This window comes from Oryctolagus cuniculus, chromosome 1 (genome assembly GCF_964237555.1).
Source record: "Oryctolagus cuniculus chromosome 1, mOryCun1.1, whole genome shotgun sequence".
Taxonomy (NCBI): domain Eukaryota; kingdom Metazoa; phylum Chordata; class Mammalia; order Lagomorpha; family Leporidae; genus Oryctolagus; species Oryctolagus cuniculus.
In genome coordinates, this window is record NC_091432.1 from 45,884,319 (window position 1) to 45,908,140 (window position 23,822).

A 23,822-nucleotide genomic window follows, 5' to 3' on the forward strand; every position below is an offset into this window, starting at 1 on the left:
CACCGGGTTAGATTGTATCAGCTCAGGAGAGCTGATGGTTAAATTTTGAGAAATTTTGGAAGTTGGTTATTAAACTTAGCCATTATTTACAATTTACTGGGGAGCAGCATTGTGGTGTAGCAGGTAAAGCTGCTGCCTTTGATGCCACTGGCATTCTATATAAGCTCTGGTTCAAGTCTCAGTTGCTCTACTTCCAATCCAGCTCCCCACTAATGCACCTGGGAAAGCAATGGAAGATGCTCCAAGTATTTGGGCCCCTGCCACACATGTGGGAGACCCAAATGGAAATCCTGGCTCCTGCCTTTGACCTGACCCAGCCCCAGCTGTGGCAGCCATTTGGGGAGTGAACAAGTGGATGAAAAATATCTCTTCCTCTTTCTCTCTCTCTCCCAATCCTTCCTTTCTTTCTACCCATCTCCTTCTCTCCCCTTCCCCTCTCCCTCTTTTTCTCCCTCTCTGTGCAACTGCCTTTCAAATGAAAATAATATTTTTTAAATTACTATATGAAGTTACTTTGAGAGGGCAGAGAGAAGGAACTCCCATCCTCTAGTTCATTCCCCAGATGCCTGGCAGCTGAGAATCCAATCCAGGTCTCCCATGTAGGCAGCAGGGACACAATCACTTGTGCCATTACTTGCAGCCTCCTTGAGTGAGGAATTGGAATAAAACCCAGGCACTCAGAAATTGGATGCAGGTATCCCAAGTAGTGCCTTAACCACTAAGCCAAACACTTGCCCCTATAAACTTCCAGTTGAATAGATGATATTATAAAGGTACCTTGGCATTGCCTAATTGTTGCACTACATTTGACTGTAATCTGTGCTTTGATGTGTCCCTGAGCATCTCTTTCCAACTCCACATTCGGTGATGTCATGTTGGCAGCCTCAGATCAGCAAAAGTCTGCATACTTACGGCAACAGAACTGGCAAAGTCTCTGAATTGAGGCTCCTTTGAGGGGAGGGAGACCTATGTGTAGACCCCTGGATATTAAACACTCACCAGATTCTCCAGTGGGCACATATGCTTAAAATGATCACTCCACTCTTGGTGTGAATTTGAGAAATGATTTGCTTTTGGACCTTCGTCCTTTGTTTCCTAAGATTGTGGCAAGGGCTCTAAAATCTGGACCGGACTAAAGCAATGGTTCCCACTCCTGGACTGCACATCAGAATCACTCCAGATTCCAGAAAGCACCACTCAAGACCTCAAGCATTAGAATCTACACGGATGGTGCCCAGGGATCTGTCTTCTGAATAAATCTCCTTGGGGACCAATCATTGCAAATGGCTCACAGACCTGCACCAGGGAACAAGCCATTAAAGCCAGGAATAGAAAAGAATAGAGATTTCCAAACTCACCTTGACCAGTTACGCTTCTCTTCCAACTCAAGCATAGACAGCAAGCACCTTGTAAATCAAGCTGTCTCTTTCTGGAGTGTGACATGTTTGGTACAAGGCTAAGGAGAAGAAAGTTCTCTCTACGTCCTAAAGGTGTTCTGTATCTACAGTCCTCTACAGGTGACTCAACCAGGAGAGAACAGTTTCTCTAGGCCATCCGAAAGACATGGCAATGACTCAGTAACAAAACCCCACTTTGTGACGCTGTTTATCACCAGGAGATGGTTCCTGTCTGTTATCCAGCTCTTCACAACAAGACCACGACATCAGGATGGCTAGAGGCTGCTCTAATCTTCTTGCTCATCACCCATGGCTAAACAAGGCCAACAGCTAAAGCTGATGTGTCAGACCTGAGTCAGACATGATCCATTCTCTCCTGCCCCAGCTCAGCTGTCAGATGTGTCAGATCTGCACCAGTTTGGATTCCATCCTAGGCCATGTGTGTGCGTGTGTGTGTGTGTTTGTGTGTACATATATGTATATATAATCTCTATCCACATACATATGTACACTTGATTATAATGTCGACAAACAAGAAGGTACTATTATCATAGTAAAAAAAATGCCCTTGTCTCAATTCTTTTAAGGTTTTATTTATTTGAGAGGTAGAGTTACAGACAGAAGGACAGAGAGAAAGGTCCTTTATTCCCTGTTCATTCTTCAAATAACCACAATGGCCAGAGCTAAGCCAATCCAAAGCCAGGAGCCAGGTCTCCTATGTCGGTGCAGGGGCCTAAACACTTGGGCCATCTTCTACTGCTTTCCCAGGCCTTAAGCAGAGAGCTGGATCAGAAAAGGAACAGCAGGGACATGACCCTGTGCCCATATGGGATATACCACAGCACTGGCCCCTGTCCTTGTCTCAGTTCTTTCCAACCCAACTCATCTGCAGAACTAACCTCTTTTAATTAAGCAATTTTTATTTTAAATGTTTCTTGTAGTCACTTTTACATCCCTAGATAATGTTTATACCTGTTTTTAATACACCCATTTTAGACATTATCTATGATTACCTTTGTCCATGATAGAAGAGGATTCAGTTTGCTTGTACTACTCTGACCTTGTCAATATGCATCACTATTCTTCCTTTCATAGTGTTACTTTCAATATTTCACACAAGGACTTCGATTGCTCAGTCCACCCACACAAGGTTGTGTTCCAAGTTCTCTCTAATGAAAATGATGGGGGGCTGGTGTTGTGCAGTGGGTTAAGCCACCACTTGAGATGCCACCTCCTGTATTAGAGCACTGGTTAGACTCTGCTGCTCTGCTTCCACTCCAATTTCCTGCCAATGAACCTGGTAGGGCAGAGGAAAATGACCCAGGTGCTTGGGCTCCTGCCATTCACGTGGGAGATCTGCATGGAGTTTCTGGCCCCTCGCTTCAGCCTGACCTAGCCTGGCTGTTGTGTCATCTGGGGGATGAACCAGTGGATAGAAGATCTCTGTTTCCTTTCCCTTCCTTCCCCCTCCCCATTTACCCTCTTCTCTGTTCTCCCTGTCTCGCATTCTTGCCCTCTCTGTCGCTCTGCCTTTTGAAGAAATAAATCTTAAAAAAAGAAGAAAAGAAAAATAATAGTGCTCCTACTCTCCCTTCTGCTTTTCCTCCTCTGCCACAGCCCCTCCCAGCTGACATCTTTCGGCGTTTTTAAAGCTAAACAGACATGTGTGCAATGGGATCTGCCCAGCCGTGGCTGAGTTTCTGAGATTAAGTGGAGTGGCATTTGTGAGCTTCCTGGTTAAGAATATTCAGGATTGTCCTCAAACTTTGCTAGCAACATGTCAGGAAACAGTAGAGCAGAGCTCGGAACTCTCTCAGGTACACCTTTTTCTATTTAAGGAAAAGATAGGATCCTTTCTTGTTTTTCTTCTTGGATCACAGGGGTTGTTTCATTAAACAAAACACCATAGAACAGCATGAGGAGCCAGGGCAAGCAGAGGTGTAAGGGGAAGAAATCCTATTAGGGCTCCCAGCAGGAGATGCACTGGAGAGAGAGAGTGGTGTGTACACACACACACACACACACAGTCGCTTTCTCTAAATGAAAGACAGACCTGGAGCGCCATTCATGTTAATGAGACCTCAGCTCCAGAGTCAAAAATGGGAAAAATGTGCTGTCTGCTTTCAAAAGACATTTTTGAGGCAAACATTGATCTACACAATAGGTTTTATTCCTTCAAAAATCTTTTAGAATAGAGATGGGGAGAAAATCACTATGCAAAAAAAAAAAAAAAAAAAAAAAAAAACCCTTTCTCTCAGTGTTATAAAACCCTATCAGTTTAAAAACAAAGTTATCTGTTGGGGATTTTTATAAAATTGTTTCTAATAATTAGTATCAGTGTATGCAGGTTTTTAAAAGATTTATTTATTCATTTGAAAGAGTTACTCAGAGAAGAAAAGGTAGAGAAAGAGGTTTTCTGTCCACTGGGTCACTCCCCAGTTGGCTGCAACGGTCAGAGCTGTGCCCATCTGGAGCCAGGAGCTTCTTCTGGGTCTCCCACGCGGCTGCAGGGGCCCAAGGACTTGGGCCATCTTCTTCTGCTTCCCCAGAACATAGCAGAGAGCTGGATCAGAAGTGGAACAGCCAGGACTCAAATCGGTGCCAGCACTGCAGGTGGCGGCTCTACCCATTACACCACAGTGCTGGCCCTGCCATTGGCTCTTTAGTGCTGCACCTGCTCTTTGAATCCTATGGGATGAGCCTAGTCTATCAGTTAAAATAATGTTCCTCAAAATATTCATTTCAGGAGTGGGCTTTTAGCTTAGAGTTTAAGATGCCTGCATGCTATAGTGGGGGAGTACCTGAGTTTGATACCTGTCTCAGGCTATGCCACAGCACCAGCCATATGGGATGCCAGTACTGCAGGCAGCAGCTTTACCCGCTATGCCACAGCACCAGCCTCTGTAGTGTTGTGTTGAAGAAATGTTTTTAAAAAAGATTTCTTTATTTGAAAGGCAGAATTAGAAGGGAGAGAGAGAGAGCAAGAGAGAGATATCTTCCACCTGGTGGTTCACTCCCCAGATGCCCACAACAGCTGGGGGGGGGGGCAGGCTGAAGCCAGGAGCTGGGAGCTTCATCCAGGTCTCCCACTTGGGTGGCAGGAACCACGTACTTGAACCGTCTTCTGCCTCTGAAGGTGCACGTTGGTCAAAAGCTGGATCAGAAGCAGAGGAGGAGCAGGAACCTAACAAAGCACTCTGATGTGGAAAGGGGGCATCCCGAGCTGTCTTTCTTTTTTTTTTTTAAGATTTATTTACTTGAAAGTTAGAGTTACACAGAGAGAGGAGAGGAAGAGAGAGAGAGAAAGAGAAGAAGGGGGAGGGAAGGAAAGGGAGGAAAGAGGAAGGGGGAGGTCTTCCATCCGATGGCTCACTCCCCAATTGGCCACAATGGCCAGAGCTACGCGGATCTGAAGCCAGGAGACCGTCTGGGTCTCCCACATGGGTGCAGGGGCCCAAGGACTTGGGCCATCTACCACTGCTTTCCCAGGCCATAGCAGAGAGCTGGCTCAGAAGTGGAGCAGCCAGGTCTCGAACCAGCGCCCAATAGGATGCCAGTGCTTCAGGCCAGGGCATTAACCCACTGTGCCACAGCACCAGCCTCCCCAGTAGTCTTAACCGCTGTGCCAAATGCTCACCACCATTAGATATTTTAAAGGAAGCTGTAAATATATCTAAGTCATTTCATACCATAAACACAGCAGGATTAGCCTTTGCCAATTTTAGAATATACCAGATTATCAACATTTTGGAAAGAATCAATATACAAGTCAACTCAAAGCTATATAAATGATAGGTTGATTAAATGACACATCCATATGCAAACCTGTATGTGGGCTCAGAATAGTCAATGATTTTAGGTTCTGAAATTTTAAAATATTACAGTGGTGGAGGAAAAAAAAAACATCTAAGCATATACTATTGGTATGCAAGAGGTATCCTACTTGAGAAAGGCAAAACAAAGTAATTGATATAGGATAATCAAGAAAAGAACTGCCCAGGTATCATTGAAAAATTATAGGAAAACACCAGTCTGGACTATTGGCCAGTAAATCCTACACTTATTTATCCATTCAACAGATACTGAGTTCCTACTATGTGCCACTGCATAACATGGCAGTTAATGAAACAAAGATCCCTGTCCTCCTGGAATTTGCCTTCTAGTGGGAGAAGAAAGAAAACAAAACAGATCAGGGCGGTGCCTTGGCAAACCTGTTAATCCTCCGCCTGTGGCGCCGGAATCCCGTATGGGTGCCAGTTTGAGTCCTGGCTGCTTTTCTTCTGATCCAGCTCTCTGCTGTGGCCTGGGAGAGCAGTAGAAGATGGCCCAAGTCCTTGGGCCCCTGCACCCATGTGGAAGACTCAGAAGAAGCTCCTGGCTCCTGGCTTTGGATCGGCGCAGCTCCGGTTGTTGCGGCCATCTGGGGAGTGAACTAACTGATGAAAGACCTCTCTCTCTCTACCTCTCTCTATAACTCTGTCTTTCAAATAAATAAAATAAATATTTAAAAAAAAAAAAAAAACAGGGCCGGTGCCATGGCTCACTAGGCTAATCCTCCACCTGCGGCGCCGGCACACCGGGTTCTAGTCCCAGTCGGGGCGCCGGATTCTGTCCCGGTTGCCCCTCTTCCAGGCCAGCTCTCTGCTGTGGCCCGGGAGTGCAGTGGAGGATGGCCCAAGTGCTTGCGCCCTGCACCCCATGGGAGACCAGGAGAAGTACCTGGCTCCTGCCATCGGATCAGCGTGGTGCGCCAGCCATGGTGCCATTGGAGGGTGAACCAATGGCAAAGGAAGACCTTTCTCTCTGTCTCTCTCTCTCACTGTCCACTCTGCCTGTCAGGAAAAAAAAAAAACCACATACTAATCTTGAGGTAGAACATGAGAACATGCAGTACTGGGGCCGGTGCTGTGACATAGTGGGCTAATACCTCTGCCTGCAGTGTGGCATCCCATACGGGAACTGGTTCCTGTCCCAGCTGCTCATCTTCTGATCCAGATCCCTGCTAACGTGCTGGGAAAGCAGTAGAATGTGGCCCACGTACTGGGGCACCTGCTCTCAAGTGGGAGACCTGGAGGAAGCTCCTGGCTTCAGATCAGCCCAGCTCCAGCTGTTGTGGTCATCTGGGGAGTGAACCAGCAGATGGATGACTTTTCTGTCTCTCCCTCTTTCTGTAGCTCTACCTTCCAAATAAAAAAAAATCTTTAAACACACACACACACACACACAAGATCTGGTACTTTAGATGGTAAGAAATACAATGAGAAAAATAGTGAAGGGAAGGGATTGGGGAATGTATGGGAGACCTGCAGCTTTAAATTGGCTAGTCACAGAAACTGTGTGGAAAAGTTGACCTCTGAGCCAAGCCTGCAGGAGGTGAGGGAGCGAGTTCTGTGGCTATCTGGGGAAAAGCTGTACAGGTGAAAGGAGCAATGGCAAACAGAAGTGAGAGTGTCTAGTGCGTGGACTGCAGGCTGGGCCAGCGTGCCTGGAGGTGGGTGCAGGATGGCAGGAGGAGGGCTAGGGGCACTGCACTGTGCAAGGTTTTGCGGCAAATGTCAGGACTTCAGCTTTCATTCTGAGTGGCGCGAAAGCCTCTGCGAGTGCCTGAGCACAGGAACAATGATCGGGTTTTTAAAAGAACACTGGTTGATATATTGAGACTGAAGTAGGGTGTAATTGGGTAGATCAGAAGCAGAAAAACCAACTCAGAGGGTCTTGTGATTTATGTCAGACTACTTTTAATAAAGATTTATTTGAAAGGCAAAGTCAAGAGAGAGAGAGAAAGAGAGCAAGTGCGAGCTTCTATCTGCTGGTTCACTCCCCAAATGGTTGTAACCACCAGGGCTGGGCCAGGCTAAAGCCAGAAACCTAGAACTCCATCCAGGAGCCAAGCACTCAGATTATCTTCCATTGCTTTCTCAGGTGCATTATCACAAAGCTGGATGGTAAGTGGAGGAGCTGGGACTCGAACTGGCACTCATGTGGGATGCGGGGCTTGCCAGCAGCAGCTCAACCTGCTGTGACATGACACCAGCTCCAAGTCAAACCATCTTCATTTCAGGAAGCTTTTACATTCGTAAATATTTAGAATCTTAAAGAGCTTTTATGTGTGCTATATCTATTAATATAAGAGGTCTTCAAAAAGTTCATATGAAATTCATATTATGAAAAAAAACTGCATGGGGTTTTAGATTTCTTTCACACACTCGGAATTTTTTTAATTCAAAAGGTGGAGAGACAGGGATCTTCTATCTACTGGTTCAATCCCCAAATGCCTGCAACATCGGGGACTGGGCCAAGCCTAAGTCAGGAGCCAGGAATTCAATGCAATCCTCCCCCAGGGGTGACAGGAACCCAGCCATCTGAGCCATAATGCCCTGTTCCACATGGTCTGTATTGGCAGGAAGCTAAAATCTGAAACCAGAGCCATCTACCACATCCAGGTACTCTAACATGGGGTCTAGGCATCTTAACTACCAGGCCAAATGCCTGCTCCTAAACTCGTCTTTAATTCTGTATGTTCATAAAACCCTCTTACAAGAAATTACAACTGATAAATGATTTTTTTTTTTTTTTGACAGGCAGAGTGGACAGTGAGAGAGAGAGACAGAGAGAAAGGTCTTCCTTTGCCATTGGTTCACCCTCCAATGGCCGCCGCGGCCGGCGCGCTGCGGCCAGCGCACTGCGCTGATCTGATGGCAGGAGCCAGGTACTTCTCCTGGTCTCCCATGGGGTGCAGGGCGCAAGCACTTGGGCCATCCTCCACTGCACTCCCTGGCCACAGCAGAGAGCTGGCCTGGAAGAGGGGCAACCGGGACAGAATCCGGCGCCCCGACCGGGACTAGAACCCAGTGTGCCGGCGCCGCAAGGCGGAGGATTAGCCTAGTGAGCTGTGGTGCCGGCCGAAAATGATTATTTTTTAAAGCCCTTGCATATTAGCAGAAATTATATGGAAATATATTTTTCAAAACAAAAACCTCTTGGGAGAGTGGTAGTGTGCAGTATTTTTACAAATCTCTTTACGTCTCCTTTCACAAGAACATGGCTGGATTCTCATGACTACTTCTGCGTTGGGTCAGATACCCATAGCCTCACGTAGATAATCTTTAACACTGAACAAAAATTTGACAGCTTTCTTAAAGGTCTGATGCATTGTGGGCATCTGAAACCAAATTATTAAATTTTGTATTACTTGAAAATCCAGTGATTTGGGACAGATGCTTGGTCGGCATGGGGACCCCTGCGTTCCACCCCTGAGAGCCTGAGTCCATGTCCTGGCCTCATTCCAGATTTCAGCTTCCTGTTTTTTTTGTTTTGTTTTTTTTTGTTTGTTTGTTTGTTTTTGCAAGCAGAGTAGACAGAGAGAGAGAGAGAGAGAGAGAAAGGTCTTCCTTTGCCGTTGGTTCACCCTCCAATGGCCGCCGCAGCCGGCGTGCTGCGGCCGGTGCACCGCGCTGATCCGAAGGTAGGAGCCAGGTGCTTCTCCTGGTCTCCCATGGGGTGCAGGACCCAAGCACTTGGGCCATCCTCCACTGCACTCCCTGGCCACAGCAGAGGGCTGGCCTGGAAGAGGGGCAACCGGGACAGAATCCGGCGCCCCAACCGGGACTAGAACCCGGTGTGCTGGCGCCGCTAGGCGGAAGATTAGCCTATTGAGCCGCGGTGCTGGCTTCAGCTTCCTGTTAATGCACACCCTGGGAGACAGTGGTGACATCTCAATTACTTGGGTCCCTGCCACCCACATGGCAGACTCGGAAATTGTTCCTGGCTCCTAGCTTTGGTAAGACCGCTGGCCATGGCTGTTGTAGCATTTGGAGAGGGAACCAGCAGATAGAAGATCTCTCTGTGTCCCTGTCTATGTCTGTCTGTCTGTCTCTCTCTAACATTTATTTATTTGTAAGAGTTACAGGGTGGGGTGGGGGTGGGGAGAGAATCTTCTATCCAATGGTTCACTCCACAGACGGCTGTAATGGCTAGGACTGGGCCAGACCAAAGCCAGGAGGCTGGAACGTCTTCGAGGTTTCCCACCTGGGTGGCAGCACTTTGGCCATCTTCTGCTGCTTTTTCCAGGCCATTAGTAGGGAGCTGGATCAAAAGTGGAGCAGCTTGGGGCTGGCCTGTGGCATAGCAGGTAAGGCCTCCACTTGCAGTGCTGGCATCCCATATGGGTGCCGCCGGTCCTAGTCCCGGCTGCTCCACTGCCGAACCAGCTCTCTGCTATGGTCTAGGAAAGCAGTGGAAGATGGCCCAAGCCCTTGGGCCCCTGCACCCAATGGGAGACCCGGAAGAAGCACCTGGCTTCGGATTGGAGCAGCTCCAGCCATTGGGGCCATCTGGGAGTGAACCAGCGGATGGAAGACCTCTCTCTCTCTCTCTGCCTTTCCTTCTCTCTCTAACTCTTTCAAATAAATAAATGAATCTTCGAATAAAAACCAAAAACGTGGAGCAGCTGAGACATGAAGCATCCCAGGTTGCAGCATTTCCTGCTGAGGCAGCCACAATGCCAAACTCCTGTGTCTGTTAAAGTAATATACTAAAAAGTTTTAAAAATTCAGTAGTATGTCTTGCCCTTTGAATGGATGTTGGTAACATTAGTAGCATTGTCCATTAGTTTACTGGGTTACCCAGAGCTTCCAAATGTTGACACATACATTATATAATCTTAAAAAAAAAATCACCATTTGGGGCCGGCACTGTGGTGAAGTGGGTTAATGCCCTGGCCTGAAGTGCCAGCATCCCATATGGGTGCCGGTTCGAGATCCAGCTGCTCCACTTCTGATCCAGGTCTCTGCTGTGGCCTGGGAAAGCAGTAGAACATGGCCCAAGTCCTTGGGCCCCTGCACCCATGTGGGAGACCAGAAGAAGCTCCTGGCTTTGGATCGGTGCAGCTCCGGCTGTTGCGGCCATCTGAGGAGTGAACCAGAGGATGGAAAACCTCTTTCTCTCTCTGCCTCTCCTCTCTCTGTGTAACTCTGACTTTCAAATAAACAAATAAATCTTAAAAAAAAAATCACCATTAGTCTCAAAGCCTTTGAGAATTGTGTAGTCCTCAAGCTCAGGCTAGTGGATACATGTTTTTCAAAATTCAGTTATTTGATTAAAAGCTTGCATTTTGCCATTAATAACAAATACCATCAGTTTTATTTGAAGTTCTGAAGCTCATTTTCTGCTCTTTACGGAATATCTGCCAAGGTTTGTCATTCTTTCAAGTAAAAAATTCCTTTTTTAAAAAAATCCTTTTATTTATAGCTCACAAATCCAATGGCCCAGTGCCTTTTGTGGAGGGTTGACCCAGGGCAATGGGAAAGTCCAAGAGCTAAGGGTGGTGCAGGCTCCCTAGCTCTGCATAGACATGCAAATCATGTACCTGGGAAAACCAATTGGATCATGGGGAAAAAAGAAAGAACTGCTGCTCCAAGCCTATGGCCAAGATGGCAGTGCTGTTACAGCAGACCTGATGCTCCGGCAGCATGTTCAGTAAATCCAGCTCTGCTCACTTCACCTGACCGCTCCGTGAATTCTTTCATCTTGTTACTTAGTAAGACTCATATTTTAAAAAATATCTTTCGAAAGCAAACACACACACACACACACACACACACACACACACAGAGTGAGCGTGAAGGAGAGTCTCCCGGTTTACTCAAGTGCCTGCAACAACTAGGATTAAGCCAGGCTGAAGCCAGAAGAGCCAGGAACTCAATCCAGATCTCCACGTGGGTGGCAAGGACCCAAGTACCTGCTGCATCCTAGGGTGTGCATAGCAGGAAGCTGGGTTTAGAAGCGGAGCCAGGTCTTAAACCCAAACACTCTGATATGGGATGTGGGCATCCCAACCATTGCACCAAATGCCCAGCCCCTCATACTTTAAAGAGCTTTATTAATTTGGAAGGCAGGGTGACAGGGAGAAACACAGAGCTTCCGTCTGTTTTACTCCCCAAATGCCTGCATCAGCCAGGGCTGGGCCAGGCTGAAGACAGAGCCAGGAACTTCATCTGGATCTCCCACATGGATAGCATGGACCTAAATACTTAAACCATTTTCTGCAGTCTTCCCAGGTGCATTGGCAGGAGGCAGGGAGCTGGGGAACTGGGACTTGAACTAGCACTTTGATGAGGAAAGTGGGTGTCCCAAGCAGGGGCTATAATCTACTGTGCCACCAATGTCCACCCCTCGTCTTTTTTTCTCTCTAGCTTCTTCAAGTATATTTTAAAGGGAGTATGTGATAATGAATAATTTGGTGGCTACTAGTACAGTTTGATGCCTTGATTTAGATAGGGAGTCAGCAGTTTTGCACCCAGAATTTTGCCCATCAAGTGCACTTGTTAATCCAGTGAAAAGGACAAACAACATCTGAATACCGTGGCAAAATGCTTTTGCCCAGCTGGACTGCCTGCAAGGGTTTGTAGGAAGTTACCAGAGTCATTGAGAAACAATGGTCTAGGTGAAAGACAGTGGTGTTTTGGACAAAGGTGGCAGCCGTGGAAGTAGTAAGACATATTTTGATTCTGGATGGATGTTGACGATCTTGTAAGATTTGCAAACCAACTTGAGTGTGGAGTGAGAAAGAAAAAGGGGTCAAAGATGGCTTTAAGGTTTCTGGCCTGTAGTTCCATTAAGTGACATGAGCCAAGAAGATAGCAACGATAGGGTTTGGGACATGATCAGAAATTCAGAAATTTAATGTTAAGTTTGAGAAGACCATCAGATGTTTAAGTAGAGGTATCATGTAAGCAGCTGGATGAGACTTCCCAGTGGAAGATAAATGAATGGAGATATACACTGAGGAGCCATGCATTTCTAGGTATTTAAAGTCATAAGACTGGAGGCAGGCATCCAGGTAGGATGCTGGCATCTCATACCAGAGTTCAAGCCCCAGCTCCAGCTCCTGACTCCAGCTTCCTGCTAATGCAGACCCTGGGATGCAGCAGTGCTGGTTCAAGTAACTGGTTTCCTGACACCTGTGTGGGAGACCTGGATTGTGTTTCCAGCACTTGGCTGTGATTTGGCTCAGCCCTGGCCATAGCAGCCATTTGGGGATGAGCCAGTGGGTGGGAGTTCTTTTTCTCTCTTTAATAAATAAAAATAAAAAATAAAACTAACAGACTACATAAAAATCACCAATTCAAGGAAGATGGATAGAAAAAAGATCACATGGCTAAATTGCCAACATGTAAAAGGTGAGATGAGGAGCCAGTACTGTGGTGCAGCAGGTTAAGGAGTTACCTGTGATGCCAGCATCCCATATGAGCCCCAGTTCGAGTCTTGGCTGCTCCACTTCCAATCCAGCTACTTGCAAGAATGCCTAACTGCTTCCATTTGCTGTGGTTTCAATGTGGTCCCTCCGAAATTCAGGGGTTGAAATTTAGTGGCCAATGGGATGGTCTTGAGAGGTGGGGCCTGTAAGAGGTGCTTAGACTATGAAGGCTGCTCTCCTAGAAATGAGACTTTCGGCCGGCGCCGTGGCTCACTAGGCTAACCCTCCGCCTTGCGGCGCTGGCACACCGGGTTCTAGTCCCGGTCGGGGCGCCGGATTCTGTCCCGGTTGCCCCTCTTCCAGGCCAGCTCTCTGCTGTGGCCAGGGAGTGCGGTGGAGGATGGTCCAAGTGCTTGGGCCCTGCGCCCCATGGGAGACCAGGATAAGTACCTGGCTCCTGCCATCAGATCAGCATGGTATGCCGGCCGCAGCACGCTGGCTGCGGCGGCCATTGGAGGGTGAACCAACGGCAAAGGAAGACTTTTCTCTCTCTCTCTCACTGTCCACTCTGCACCCAGGAAAGTAGCAGAAGATGGCCCAAGTGCTTGGGCCTCTGCACCCATATGGGAGACCCGGGATGAAGCTCCTGGCTTCTACCTGGCCCAGCCCTTGCCACAGCAGCCATCTGGGAGAGAACCAGCAGATGGAACATCTCTTCTCTCTCTCTCTCTGTAATTCTGCCTTTCAAATAAATACATCTTTTTTTTTTTTTTTTTTTTTTTTTTAAGGTAAGATGAGGAAGAGCAACAAAAGAAATTGAAAAGAATCCAAGGAGGAGAAAGGAAGATAGGGAAGGCCAAGTGTCTTAGTCCAGACTGCTTAAAAAGGTTGCCTAAGGGTGACTTGTAAACAACAGAAATCTATGTCTCAGTCTTGAGGCTGAAGGTCTGAGATTGGGATGCTTGGTATTCTTGGGTTCTTGTGAGGGTTCCCTCTCAGGTTTTAGGTGGTCAACTTCTCATTGTATCACATAGCGAGAAGAGGGGCAGAGCATGCTAAGGACACTCATCCCACTCAGGAGGGGTCCACCCTCATGAGCCAACAGCCTCCCAGTGGCCTCTGCTTGGGGGTTAGGATTTCAACGTATGAATCTGGGGGAGAGGGCACATAAGCATTCAGGCTGTAACCCAAGCTAAGCATCCCGAGGAGTGATTGTCAGCACTGAATTTTGCTGGGAGGTCAAGCAAAATGAGGGCTGAGAATTGGTCACTGGAATCGGCAACATGTAGCTCACTGTGACCTTGGAAAAACGAACTTGAAAGCAAGTGGAGGCAAAGGCCTGGTGAGAGGGGGCGCAAAAAAAGTTGCACACAAGTGTTCTGGGTGGTTTTATCACAACAGCTGCAACCCAGAGACAGCCCAAATGTTCCCTAACGGAGAAGGGAGAAACAAAGGAGTAGTATCCCGTTTATACAGTGGAATAATGGTCACTAACAAAAGGGAGTGAACCATGGGCACACAGTGTGGTGACTCTCCAAAAACAGCGAGCTGAGAGAAGCCAGATGCGAGAACGCACTAACCGCTTCCATTTGCTGTGGTTTCAATGTGGCCCCTCCAAAATTCAGGGGTTGAAATTTAGTGGCCAATGGGATGGTCTTGAGGGGTGGGGCTTGTAAGAGGTGCTTAGACTATGTAGGCTGCTCTCCTAGAAATGAGACGAAGGCCCTTTAGAAGCAGTTTTAATCAGCATTCAGCTTTCTTGCCCTCAGTCCTATGAGGACGCATCCATCCTTCCCTCTGGAGGGTGCTCCAACAAGGTTCCATCAGGAGGCAGACGGCAGCCCTTGCCTGACCGCTGAGCCTGCTGGAGACTTGATTTGCACTTTCCAGCCCCAGAACTGCAAGGAAATTAATTTCTATTCTTGTTAAATTACCCAGCCGATGACACTGTTAGAGCAGCACAGACTGAGATACCACGTACATGAAGTTTTCCACGTGCAAAACAAATTTATATTGATAGAAGTCAGGTCAGGAAGATGACAGATAACTGTTTAATGCAAGCTGGCATAGGAAACGTTGAAGGAAACCTTCTGAATATTATTAGGGGTGATGGTTTCATGGGCATATGCAGTTGTCAAAACTTACCCTATTAAAAATGTGTGCATCTTATTGTATATATAAGTCACAGCTCAAATAATAGGAAGAGAAAACCAACAGCACAGACAACACTTCTTTTAGTGAGCTTACAGTAAAGGGCAAATTAGAAATGTGGCAGTGGCAGGAGGAAGTGGAGTCAAGAGAATTCTTTTGAAGAGAGGAGAAATGATAGCCTATTTATATGCTAATTGGGGAGCAGTAGTGACAGAGTGTGGTGATACAAGGGGGAGGGGAGAAATGCTGACCCACATCTTGGAGTAACAGGGAGCTGCCAGCCTTGTCCAGAAGTAGCCTAGGTTTGCCCACACCCATAGGTTGGAGGCAGTGTAAGGACATAAAGTCGGGGAATGCGACAGCCTGTGGGAATCCTCCTGTTTGGTTCTTTCTCAGAGGCCTAGGAAACAAGGATTTCAGCTGGAAGTAAAAACGAGGGGGAAGTGTTGGAGGTTTGAGGGGAAAAGGTATGAACCGTCTAAGAGGAGTGGGAGACTAACTGGATCAGGGGCAGGCTTCCACACAGCACAGATACCACCTGGAGACTGGGCAACCAACACAGCTGGGTGTTTCTCTTCCGCCTCAGCAGCTGCACAGGTGGTTACAGATTTGCCTTAAAATAGGCTTGTGGTTTGGCTGAGTATAGGCGAGTGAAAGAGCAGCAAGGGGTTAAAGCTGTATGAAAGGGAGTGTGATAGTGATAAACTATGGATTCTAAACTGGGCAAGGTAGCAAATGCAAATATGAAGTGAGGAGGGACAATGTAAGAATCGATGGATTTTAGTTTTGGTGGAGTTGGATTGCTGGAGAGTGAGCTGAAGCTGGGCAGTTCAATGGTACTTAAAATTGAGGTCATGCAGGAGTTGGAATTCTGAGTCATGGCCAGTCTTAGAGGGTGATCAGATAGGAGAAAGGGAGGAAAGGAGGAAGGCCAGGCAAGATTATCCAGTGCAGGCCAGAGGATCATTCAAAGTAGACAGGGACTCGCTGGTTCAGCAGCAGCAGTGTGGGGGAGTTAGGAGCTACATTTTTAAGGAATGAGGGTGAGTGATGTGGAGGAAGGGGGATGATAGAGACAAGGTAAGGTGGTTGGAGTCTTGATGACGAGATTGAAGATGTAAAGAAGGTGGGGAAGATGGTCCATGGTTGGCAACCAAGAGCAAGGACGCATCTACTTCACCTCCCAGTGTACAGGGAGAGGACAGTCGCCACTCAAGACGTTTGCCAGAGAGCTAGATTCTCCACAGAAAAGGGGATATGAAGAATGGCATAGAGATGACAAACGGAGAATGAGCCGGGTGACATGAATGGGAATAAAGGGCATTCTCAGTTCTGATGGCCCCAAAGCAGTGGTTTTAAGGCTGGGAGTGTTGGCAGAGGGAGCATGGGTCCTCCCACAAATAAGCACAGGTCTTGGGCTTCCACCATCCTTCTGAGCAGGGTGGGGGTGGGGAGCGGCCAGGGGGTTCACTTGTGGTATCAACACTGTGTGTTTTAGCTACTTGGTTAAGTTTTTTAAAAACCATATTTTATCAAAGATACATAACATCACAAAGTATAGGTAATAAAGTCATAATCCAATCTAACATTTGTTTCCTAGTACTTTATATCATTTTTTTTTTTGTAATCAGACACATGAAGTTATTTTGCTTTATGTAGCATTTACAACATGAGCTTTTCCATGTTGCCGTGAGGACTTGATAATGATACTGACTGCATAAAATTCCATGAAATGAGTATGCTATAATTTGTTAAACTACCTCCTTTACTAATTGTTAAACCATTATCTTCAATTTTAATTACAACCAACCTTTCCTTTAAAAAAATATTTGAAAGATTTAGAGGCAGAGAAAGAGAGATGCCTTTCTTCTACCCACCGGTTCACTTCCCAAATGGCTGCAATGGCCAGAGCTGGGTTGATCTGAAGCCAGGAGCTTCTTCCCGGTCTCCCACGTGGGTAAAAGGGCATAAGGATATGGACCATCTTCCACTTCTTTCCCAGGTGCATTAGCAGGGAGCTGGATTGGAAGTGGAGCAGCTGGGACTCGAACTGGCACCCATATGGGATGCCGGTGCTACAGGTGGCGGCTTTACCCGATATGCCACAGCACCAGCCCCTCAACTTTTTTGTGTGTATTTAGCTACACTCTAGAACTAAATGAATGCTAACTGCTCCACGTTAGCCAGAGTGTTGAGACCATAACTGCTTCTTGTTGATTTCTTCCCCCTTAAGACTTTATTGGAGAGGTCAAATGAATTAAGACATTTGAAAGTGCATGTTATTGATCATTCTGCCTGGAGAAGTTTACCCTTTCGAGCAAACAAGATGAGCCTACAGTCTAGCAAAGTTTCTGCTGATAGCTACGCAGGGGCTTGATCTTGCTCTGGTCCTCATGCCTCAGTATAACACGAGCATCAAACAACCCAGCAACGAAGCATTAAGATAGGCTAGAAATCACTGATCCGAGTTCCCAACTGTTTCTCTTAATGTTGGCAGTTCTGGGTACAGAGCCCTCATATACACCCATGACCACTGTAAATACTCTAAGCCTCAGAAGTTACTCCTGTTATTTCCTAGTTCATAGGCAGAGTTCAATTATCTAGTTGAGAAAAGTTCTGTCTGTACATTTGTTTCTATTAAAACTTTCAAATGAAGTGGATAATCAGCCGAAACAAAGCTTCAATTTGTTACATAAATGTAGAACCTTAAACATTACAATTCAAGACATCTGTTTCATGTATGTAAATACTGTATTTTTAAAAGAAATTGGTTAAGTTTCGGTCAATCCTGTCTTCATAAACAGGGCACCTCCAGTTGCTTAGTTCAATGTTGGGGTGGGGGGAGGGCAACACAGTCCTGCTGCCGTGTGCAGATTCTCTGCCGCGACCACTAATGAGGTACACTTTACTTCAGTATTAGCTGTCTCTGCCCACATCGCAGTTGTCCTTTCTTGGCTGCAACCAAAACCAGATTTTTCCTAAATTTGCTTCATTCAGAATTTACCTCCCTCTTGCCACATCACTCTCAGTTCTAAGAAACATGTATTCTAAACACCATTAGTGTTTAGAACTTGCTACTCTTATAAGCCTGAAGGGGCAGTTACAAGATATTAAGCCATAGGCCAAGAGTGGGAAAACTTTGACAAGGCCCAGCTAGTAAAGTGTGTTTGTGAGTGCTAGGACTTGTGGGCTAGCTGATCTCTGTTGCAATGACCCACCTTGGCCAAGGTAGTGCAAGAGCTGCTACAGCAATCCACAACTAAGTGTGGCTGTGTACCAAGAAAACTTCACTTACCACAACAGTTCCCAGGGCTCTAGTTTTCCACCTCTGTTCTAGGCAATGCTTGACCTCAATTGTCTCACTGACTCTGCTGTTCATCGCCAGTTGGTATCTTTCGGCGATTTCAAATATAAACTACATTTGTAAGCTACGTTGTTTTTGCAATTCCCTTAAAGTGTAGCTAGAATTCTGACAGTCTGCTAACTTGACACATTTTTGTTCTGCTATACAGAAAAATCTAAATATCTGGACATTTTGGGTTATGCTACAGCCCAGCAGCTTAAATGAGTTTCCTGCTCTGCCACTAGGAGCTAAGTGGCATGTCATCCATCTGGTTTTCATTTCTCAGTGTTGATTGTTCTTAGCAATTCTGTTACCCTACCTTCTCCCACTTTATAGAATGAATGGGGAGACTCCTGTAGACTGATTTCAAATGGGTAACTTCCCTTGATACATTTTAGATATCCCACTTTTAAAGTGTGTTCAGCAGTAGCTGAGGCTATTATTAGACCAGTTTGTGCAATGTGTACTCCCTCAAGAGTGCTGTATTCTTGGAACACCCCTTCCAAAGCACTCGCTCGCTTCTCAACACATTGTTAATACAGGTGACTATCATACTCGGATGCCACACATTAACATAAAAATGTTTTCACAAGGGGAAACATGAGAAAAAGGTAGTTTCTTAGAGGAAATCAAATCAAATCTCTGGGACACAGTAAATTGCTATCTATAAATGTCCATCTGCCACAGCATGAAAGGACACTGGATCACTGTCAAGGGCTGTAAAATACTTATTTTTCAGAGCAGTTTAATGGCATAAATTCCAATTGCGAACATTTGGATGCTTATGTTCTCAGAAAATGCTTAGGTACACAAAATAGAATGACCAGCCTTGGAAGGCAAACTGAAAACTGAGATCCACTAACTGTGGCTGGACCAGAAGAAAATCTCACATGACAGCATCACCTAACATTTACTGAGTGTTTTCGATGTGCCAGGCACAGATCTACATACTTGAAGTGCATTACTCAGACTGGCACGTTCATGGGGCAGCAAGACGTTCAGGAAAGTGACAAAGATCACACACACAGCAAGTACGAGCTGGAGTCACAGTTTGAACTTGTCACTGACCTCACGGCTTATGCTCTTCAACGGCACTTTAAGCTGCCATGTACACTGTGTTTGACAAAAACCCAGCAGTCATGGCTCACCTCTCCGAAAACCGTATTTTCTAAAAACGATCCCTTTGTTAAGACTTGTTTTAATTGCTTCTGATTTCACAAAGACCTTAATATTGAAATATTTTTAATGTTAGCAGTTGTATACATTTTATTGAATGTGCTCCATTCCATGTTTCAAATTAAATCAATACTTGCAAATAACATTTTTATTGAGTATATTAACACTTACATGTTTATCTCTGCACATAAATTTAGTTTGAAAAAGGCAATGTATTAGTAAACAAGTACACATTTATCCCGTTTAAAAATTCTTATGAAACTGAGGACACATATTGAAATTAGATTTCCTGGGCCATACTAGAAATATCTGGCTAAAGCATATGCACAAAGAGGGAAGGAATACAAAATGAGAAGTACAGGAATGCTACGGGGGTGAGCAACTAAGCTGTCTTCAAATATGGTTGGGCTGAGAAGGCTGATGCTCTTGTCTGTATTCTAGTCCCTATACTTGCTCGTCTCTATTGTCTTCTGACATTCTAGCACTCAGGAAATCCGCAATAAAATGTACATTACCTTGTGCTATTAGTTTAATAAAACATCCAAATAACCAATTATTACTGATTAAAATTTATAGTAAGAAACAGTAAAAACAAAAGCCTTTATCTGTTCCAAATATAGGCCAACTGAAATGTTCAATACTGATAAATGTACTGTGAAGGTTATGGTTGCTTCCATCTAGCTGAGCAGACGTCTGAGGATAAACGACCGAGGTGGCCCAGCAGGATTAGCTGGTCACCTCCCTCAGCTGAGCCCGGCACCCACCCACTGGCCCACACGCTCCCCATGTGAAAAACTGTAATGTAGCTGTGTTTTTCACAATTTTTTTTCACTGAAGACTATAAGTCTGAGTTGAATTATTCAATGCAAGGGTCACAATGAGAGAACGTGGATCTTTCTTATTCTTGTGAACTGTAATTCTTCCATTCAAGGCTTCACCTTGGAAAAGAAAAGCAAAAAACTGTTTAAGAACTTAAGGAGTACAGTTTAGCAGAAAAGAGAATAATGTTTACCAAGCAGGTTTCTCTTTTTTTTGTCATGATACATTGCATTACTTGAAACTTTGGTTATTTTTAAAATTGACCACTTATTAGAGCAGTTTTGCTTCATTAGTTTTTGCACCACAGTATCATATCTTTATGAGCTAAATACGGTGGCTACCTAGGGTTTGATCAGGCAGTTTAATTGAACTCTGGAATACAAGGGCATACAGGGTGGGGGGATGGAAGACAGGTTTCTCACCATCAGAGTTAACAGTCAAGGGTGATGACAGGTAGCTACACCATGTACCAGGCATGTGTCTCAAGAATGCAAGGACTGGGAAAGGCAATGATCACACAAGGACTAGTTATCCGAGAGCAGGGCTAAAGTCATGGTCAGCTTTAAGGAGTGTGCAATAATGATATTTGAGGAGGAGAAAACATGCAGAGAGCCTTTTAGGGAATAGCATTTTGAGGAACTAGAAATTACAGGTGGGAAAACATTTTCTAGAAGCCCATGACAAGGCTGCTGGCTTTTAAGAAACTGACACTGGAAGTGAGAAATGCATAGGTAGGTGAAACAACACAAAAATATTGCATGTCTGTTCAAAGGCAAAGATGACCAATTTCTAAAAACTTGTTCTGTATGTTGCAAAGTGGAATCGATTATCCATGTACCTTTCTGATTATAACAAATTTCATTTGATTTCTAAAAATTTGCAAATAGCCCTTAAAGACAAAAGACTACTTACAGTTCAATATTCAGCAAATATGTTTTAACATTAAGGTGAAGTTAAGGACTTTTCCAATTAAGCAGAATTTTTTTTTTAAATTTATAGAATAAATACTAAAGGAAGACCAGAACTAAGTAAGTATGAGGGGACTTTTTACAAAAATGTGAATTTAAAAAAAAAAAAACTCTCCAAATTTTTTAAAAATCACACCAAAATAAACATATCTTAATTCTCCTTTCCAATGAACAACTTGAAATAGTCTCATATAATGTGCATTACTGGGTTTAATTCTACCACTTGTCATTTGTTTTCTATTTATTCACTGTTTTTCTTCTTACTCTCCCATTTCAACTGAATATTCTCTTTCACTTTAGCTCTAATTCTGACTTATAAACTATACTTCTTGGTGTTATTTTTGTAATGGTTGCTCTATCTTCAGCTTATCAAAGACTACCAACAGTGACACAGTAGTACCACAACACCTGCCCATACATTTCCATTCTCTTCCAATTGTTGTAAACATTTTAGTTCCCCAAACGCTGGGGACCCCACAATACAAATGTTGCTTTGCTTTGAACAATTAATTACTTTTTAAATCTTTAAAAGTTTTACTATTTACCATATACAAAGGTACTGGAAACAGATCATGAGAAAATGGAATTTTGGTGCCAAAAACAACTGAAATCTATGTATAGTTTTAAAATACACTTGTCCTGTGAACTCTTAAGTACCCTTATAACAATAAATATCAACATTTCCAATACCCCAATTAAGACATGGATAACTAAAAAGTATAAGTATGTGTAAAACCTATTACACTCAAAACTACAGAATACTATTGAGAGAAGTTAAAAACTAAATAGTTACTCATTGGATTGGAACACTTCATATTTTTAAGGTGTTACTTTCTCCAAATTTTATTAATTCTGTACAATCTACTCAAAATACCTGATGCAGAAATCAACAGGCTGTCCCTAAAACTTGTATGGAAACACAGAAGACCTAGAAGAGCCAATGGTCTTGATAAACAACAAAATTTGAATTATTGTAATAAGTGATTTCTAAAAGTACTACAAAGTTATATTAATCAAGCTAGTGCACTATTGGTATACACTACAAAGACAAATATAATAGAGGGATGGGCTTTTAGCCTAGTGGTTAAAATGCTGATTAGGACTCTTGAATCATGTATCAGAGTGACTGGGTTTGATGCTTGGCTCTGGCTCCAGAAATTGGGATCCTGCCACCCATGCAGGAAAACTGGATTGAGCAATAAACCTATTCTTGTATAATCAACTGAATTTTTACCAAGGGGTAATGTAATTCAATGATGAAAGGACAATATTTTCCATAAATATTACTAGAACAAAATATTCACATAATAGTGAATCTCAATTCTTCACACTATGAGAATGCAAAACCATCCTAACAAACTAAGAAGATCATAGATTTAAATATAAAATCTTAAAACTGTAAAACTTGTAGGATACAATATAGGACCTTTAAGACTTCAGCTTAATTTATGAAATACCAGCAAAACTCAACTGTATGTGTTTAATGTGAACATTTTATGTAAAGAAGGCCTTAATAAAGTTAATTTTAAAAAACCCCTCACTAGATAGTCAATATTTTCCTGATAAAATACGAACTCCTTACCACGGCCCTTTATGTTCTGACAGTTTCTAGTCACACCCCTTCACAACCCTACATAACCTCACGTGCTCTAGCTACAAAGCCTGGGTATCTTAAAGCTACCTTCCCTTTCTTCTTCCTCTTTGCCTTCATCCAAGCTGTTCGTCTGTGTAGAAAGCTGTTTTGACCTCTTTGACTTGAGAAATTTCAACTTCACGTAGATGACCAAGCTTATTTCTGTAAATCTTTCTCCATTTGTCCTCAGGAAGTAGACTGCTCCCTTCTTTGTTCTCCCAAATCAATTCATGCACACATATGTGTTACAACGTTCTAAGTGGTGATACAGAAATCTAATAGAATAAGTTATTTGCCCTCTTTTTGATCAGATGTAGTATTGCACATAATAAAATTAATGCCAAATAAGTACAATAATGTGTTATCAATGAAATCTAATTTCCTCTTATTTCAGAGTAATAGTATGCCAAGGACACCTAGCTGGCTGCTGTACCTGGCTGCTTGATTCTGCCAATTTTCATGTCTCAAATTTTATTACACTAATACAACTTTATCTTGGCATGGCTAAAAAAGTTCTCTATAGTTGGGTTTAAATTGAAAGTAGTTTTTATAGATAAAGTGGAGTTGAGCCGGTGCTGCGGCTCACTTTGTTAATCCTCCGCCTACAGCGCTGGCACCCTGGGTTCTAGTCCTGGTTGCTCCTCTTCCAGTCCAGCTCTCTGCTGTGGCCCTGGAAGGCAGTGGAGGGTGGCCCAGGTGCTTGGGCCCTGCACCTGCATGTGAGACCAGGAGGAAGCACCTGGCTCCTGGCTTCAGATTGGCGCAGCGCGCCAGCCACAGCGTGCCAGCCATGGTGGCCATTTTGGGGGTGAACCAACTTTCTCTCTCTCTCTCTAACTCTGCCTGTCAAAAAAATATAATAAAGTGGAGTCTAGCTGGGAAAATTTGCTGTGTAGGTAGACCTTGTTTTAGTGTTCAAAAGATAAGTCTTTAGAAAATAAGCAAAATATAAGCATATTTATATAGTTATTCTACCTGCACTGGTAATGCAAGTGTCTCTGAGTGTGTGTCTGTGATGCCTTTTTTTTTTTTTTTGACAGGCAGAGTGGACAGTGAGAGAGAGACAGAGAGAAAGGACTTTCTTTTCCGTTGGTTCACCCCCCCCAATGGCTGCTGCAGTCAGTGCGCTGTGACCACG

At 44.5% G+C, this 23,822-nt stretch overlaps 1 protein-coding gene across 1 annotated transcript in view; it reads right to left on the reverse strand.

The window, feature by feature from the left end:
- Positions 1 to 19,327: 19,327 nt before the first annotated feature.
- The window catches only part of PRMT3 (protein arginine methyltransferase 3), a 157,258-nt gene continuing 152,763 nt past the window's right edge, over positions 19,328 to 23,822 (reverse strand). Inside the window, exon 16 of the mRNA XM_002708975.5 lies at positions 19,328 to 20,202. Within this exon, the coding sequence (XP_002709021.1) occupies positions 20,093 to 20,202 (110 nt within the window). The 3' untranslated portion in view covers positions 19,328 to 20,092. The remainder of the gene's footprint in view (positions 20,203 to 23,822) is intronic.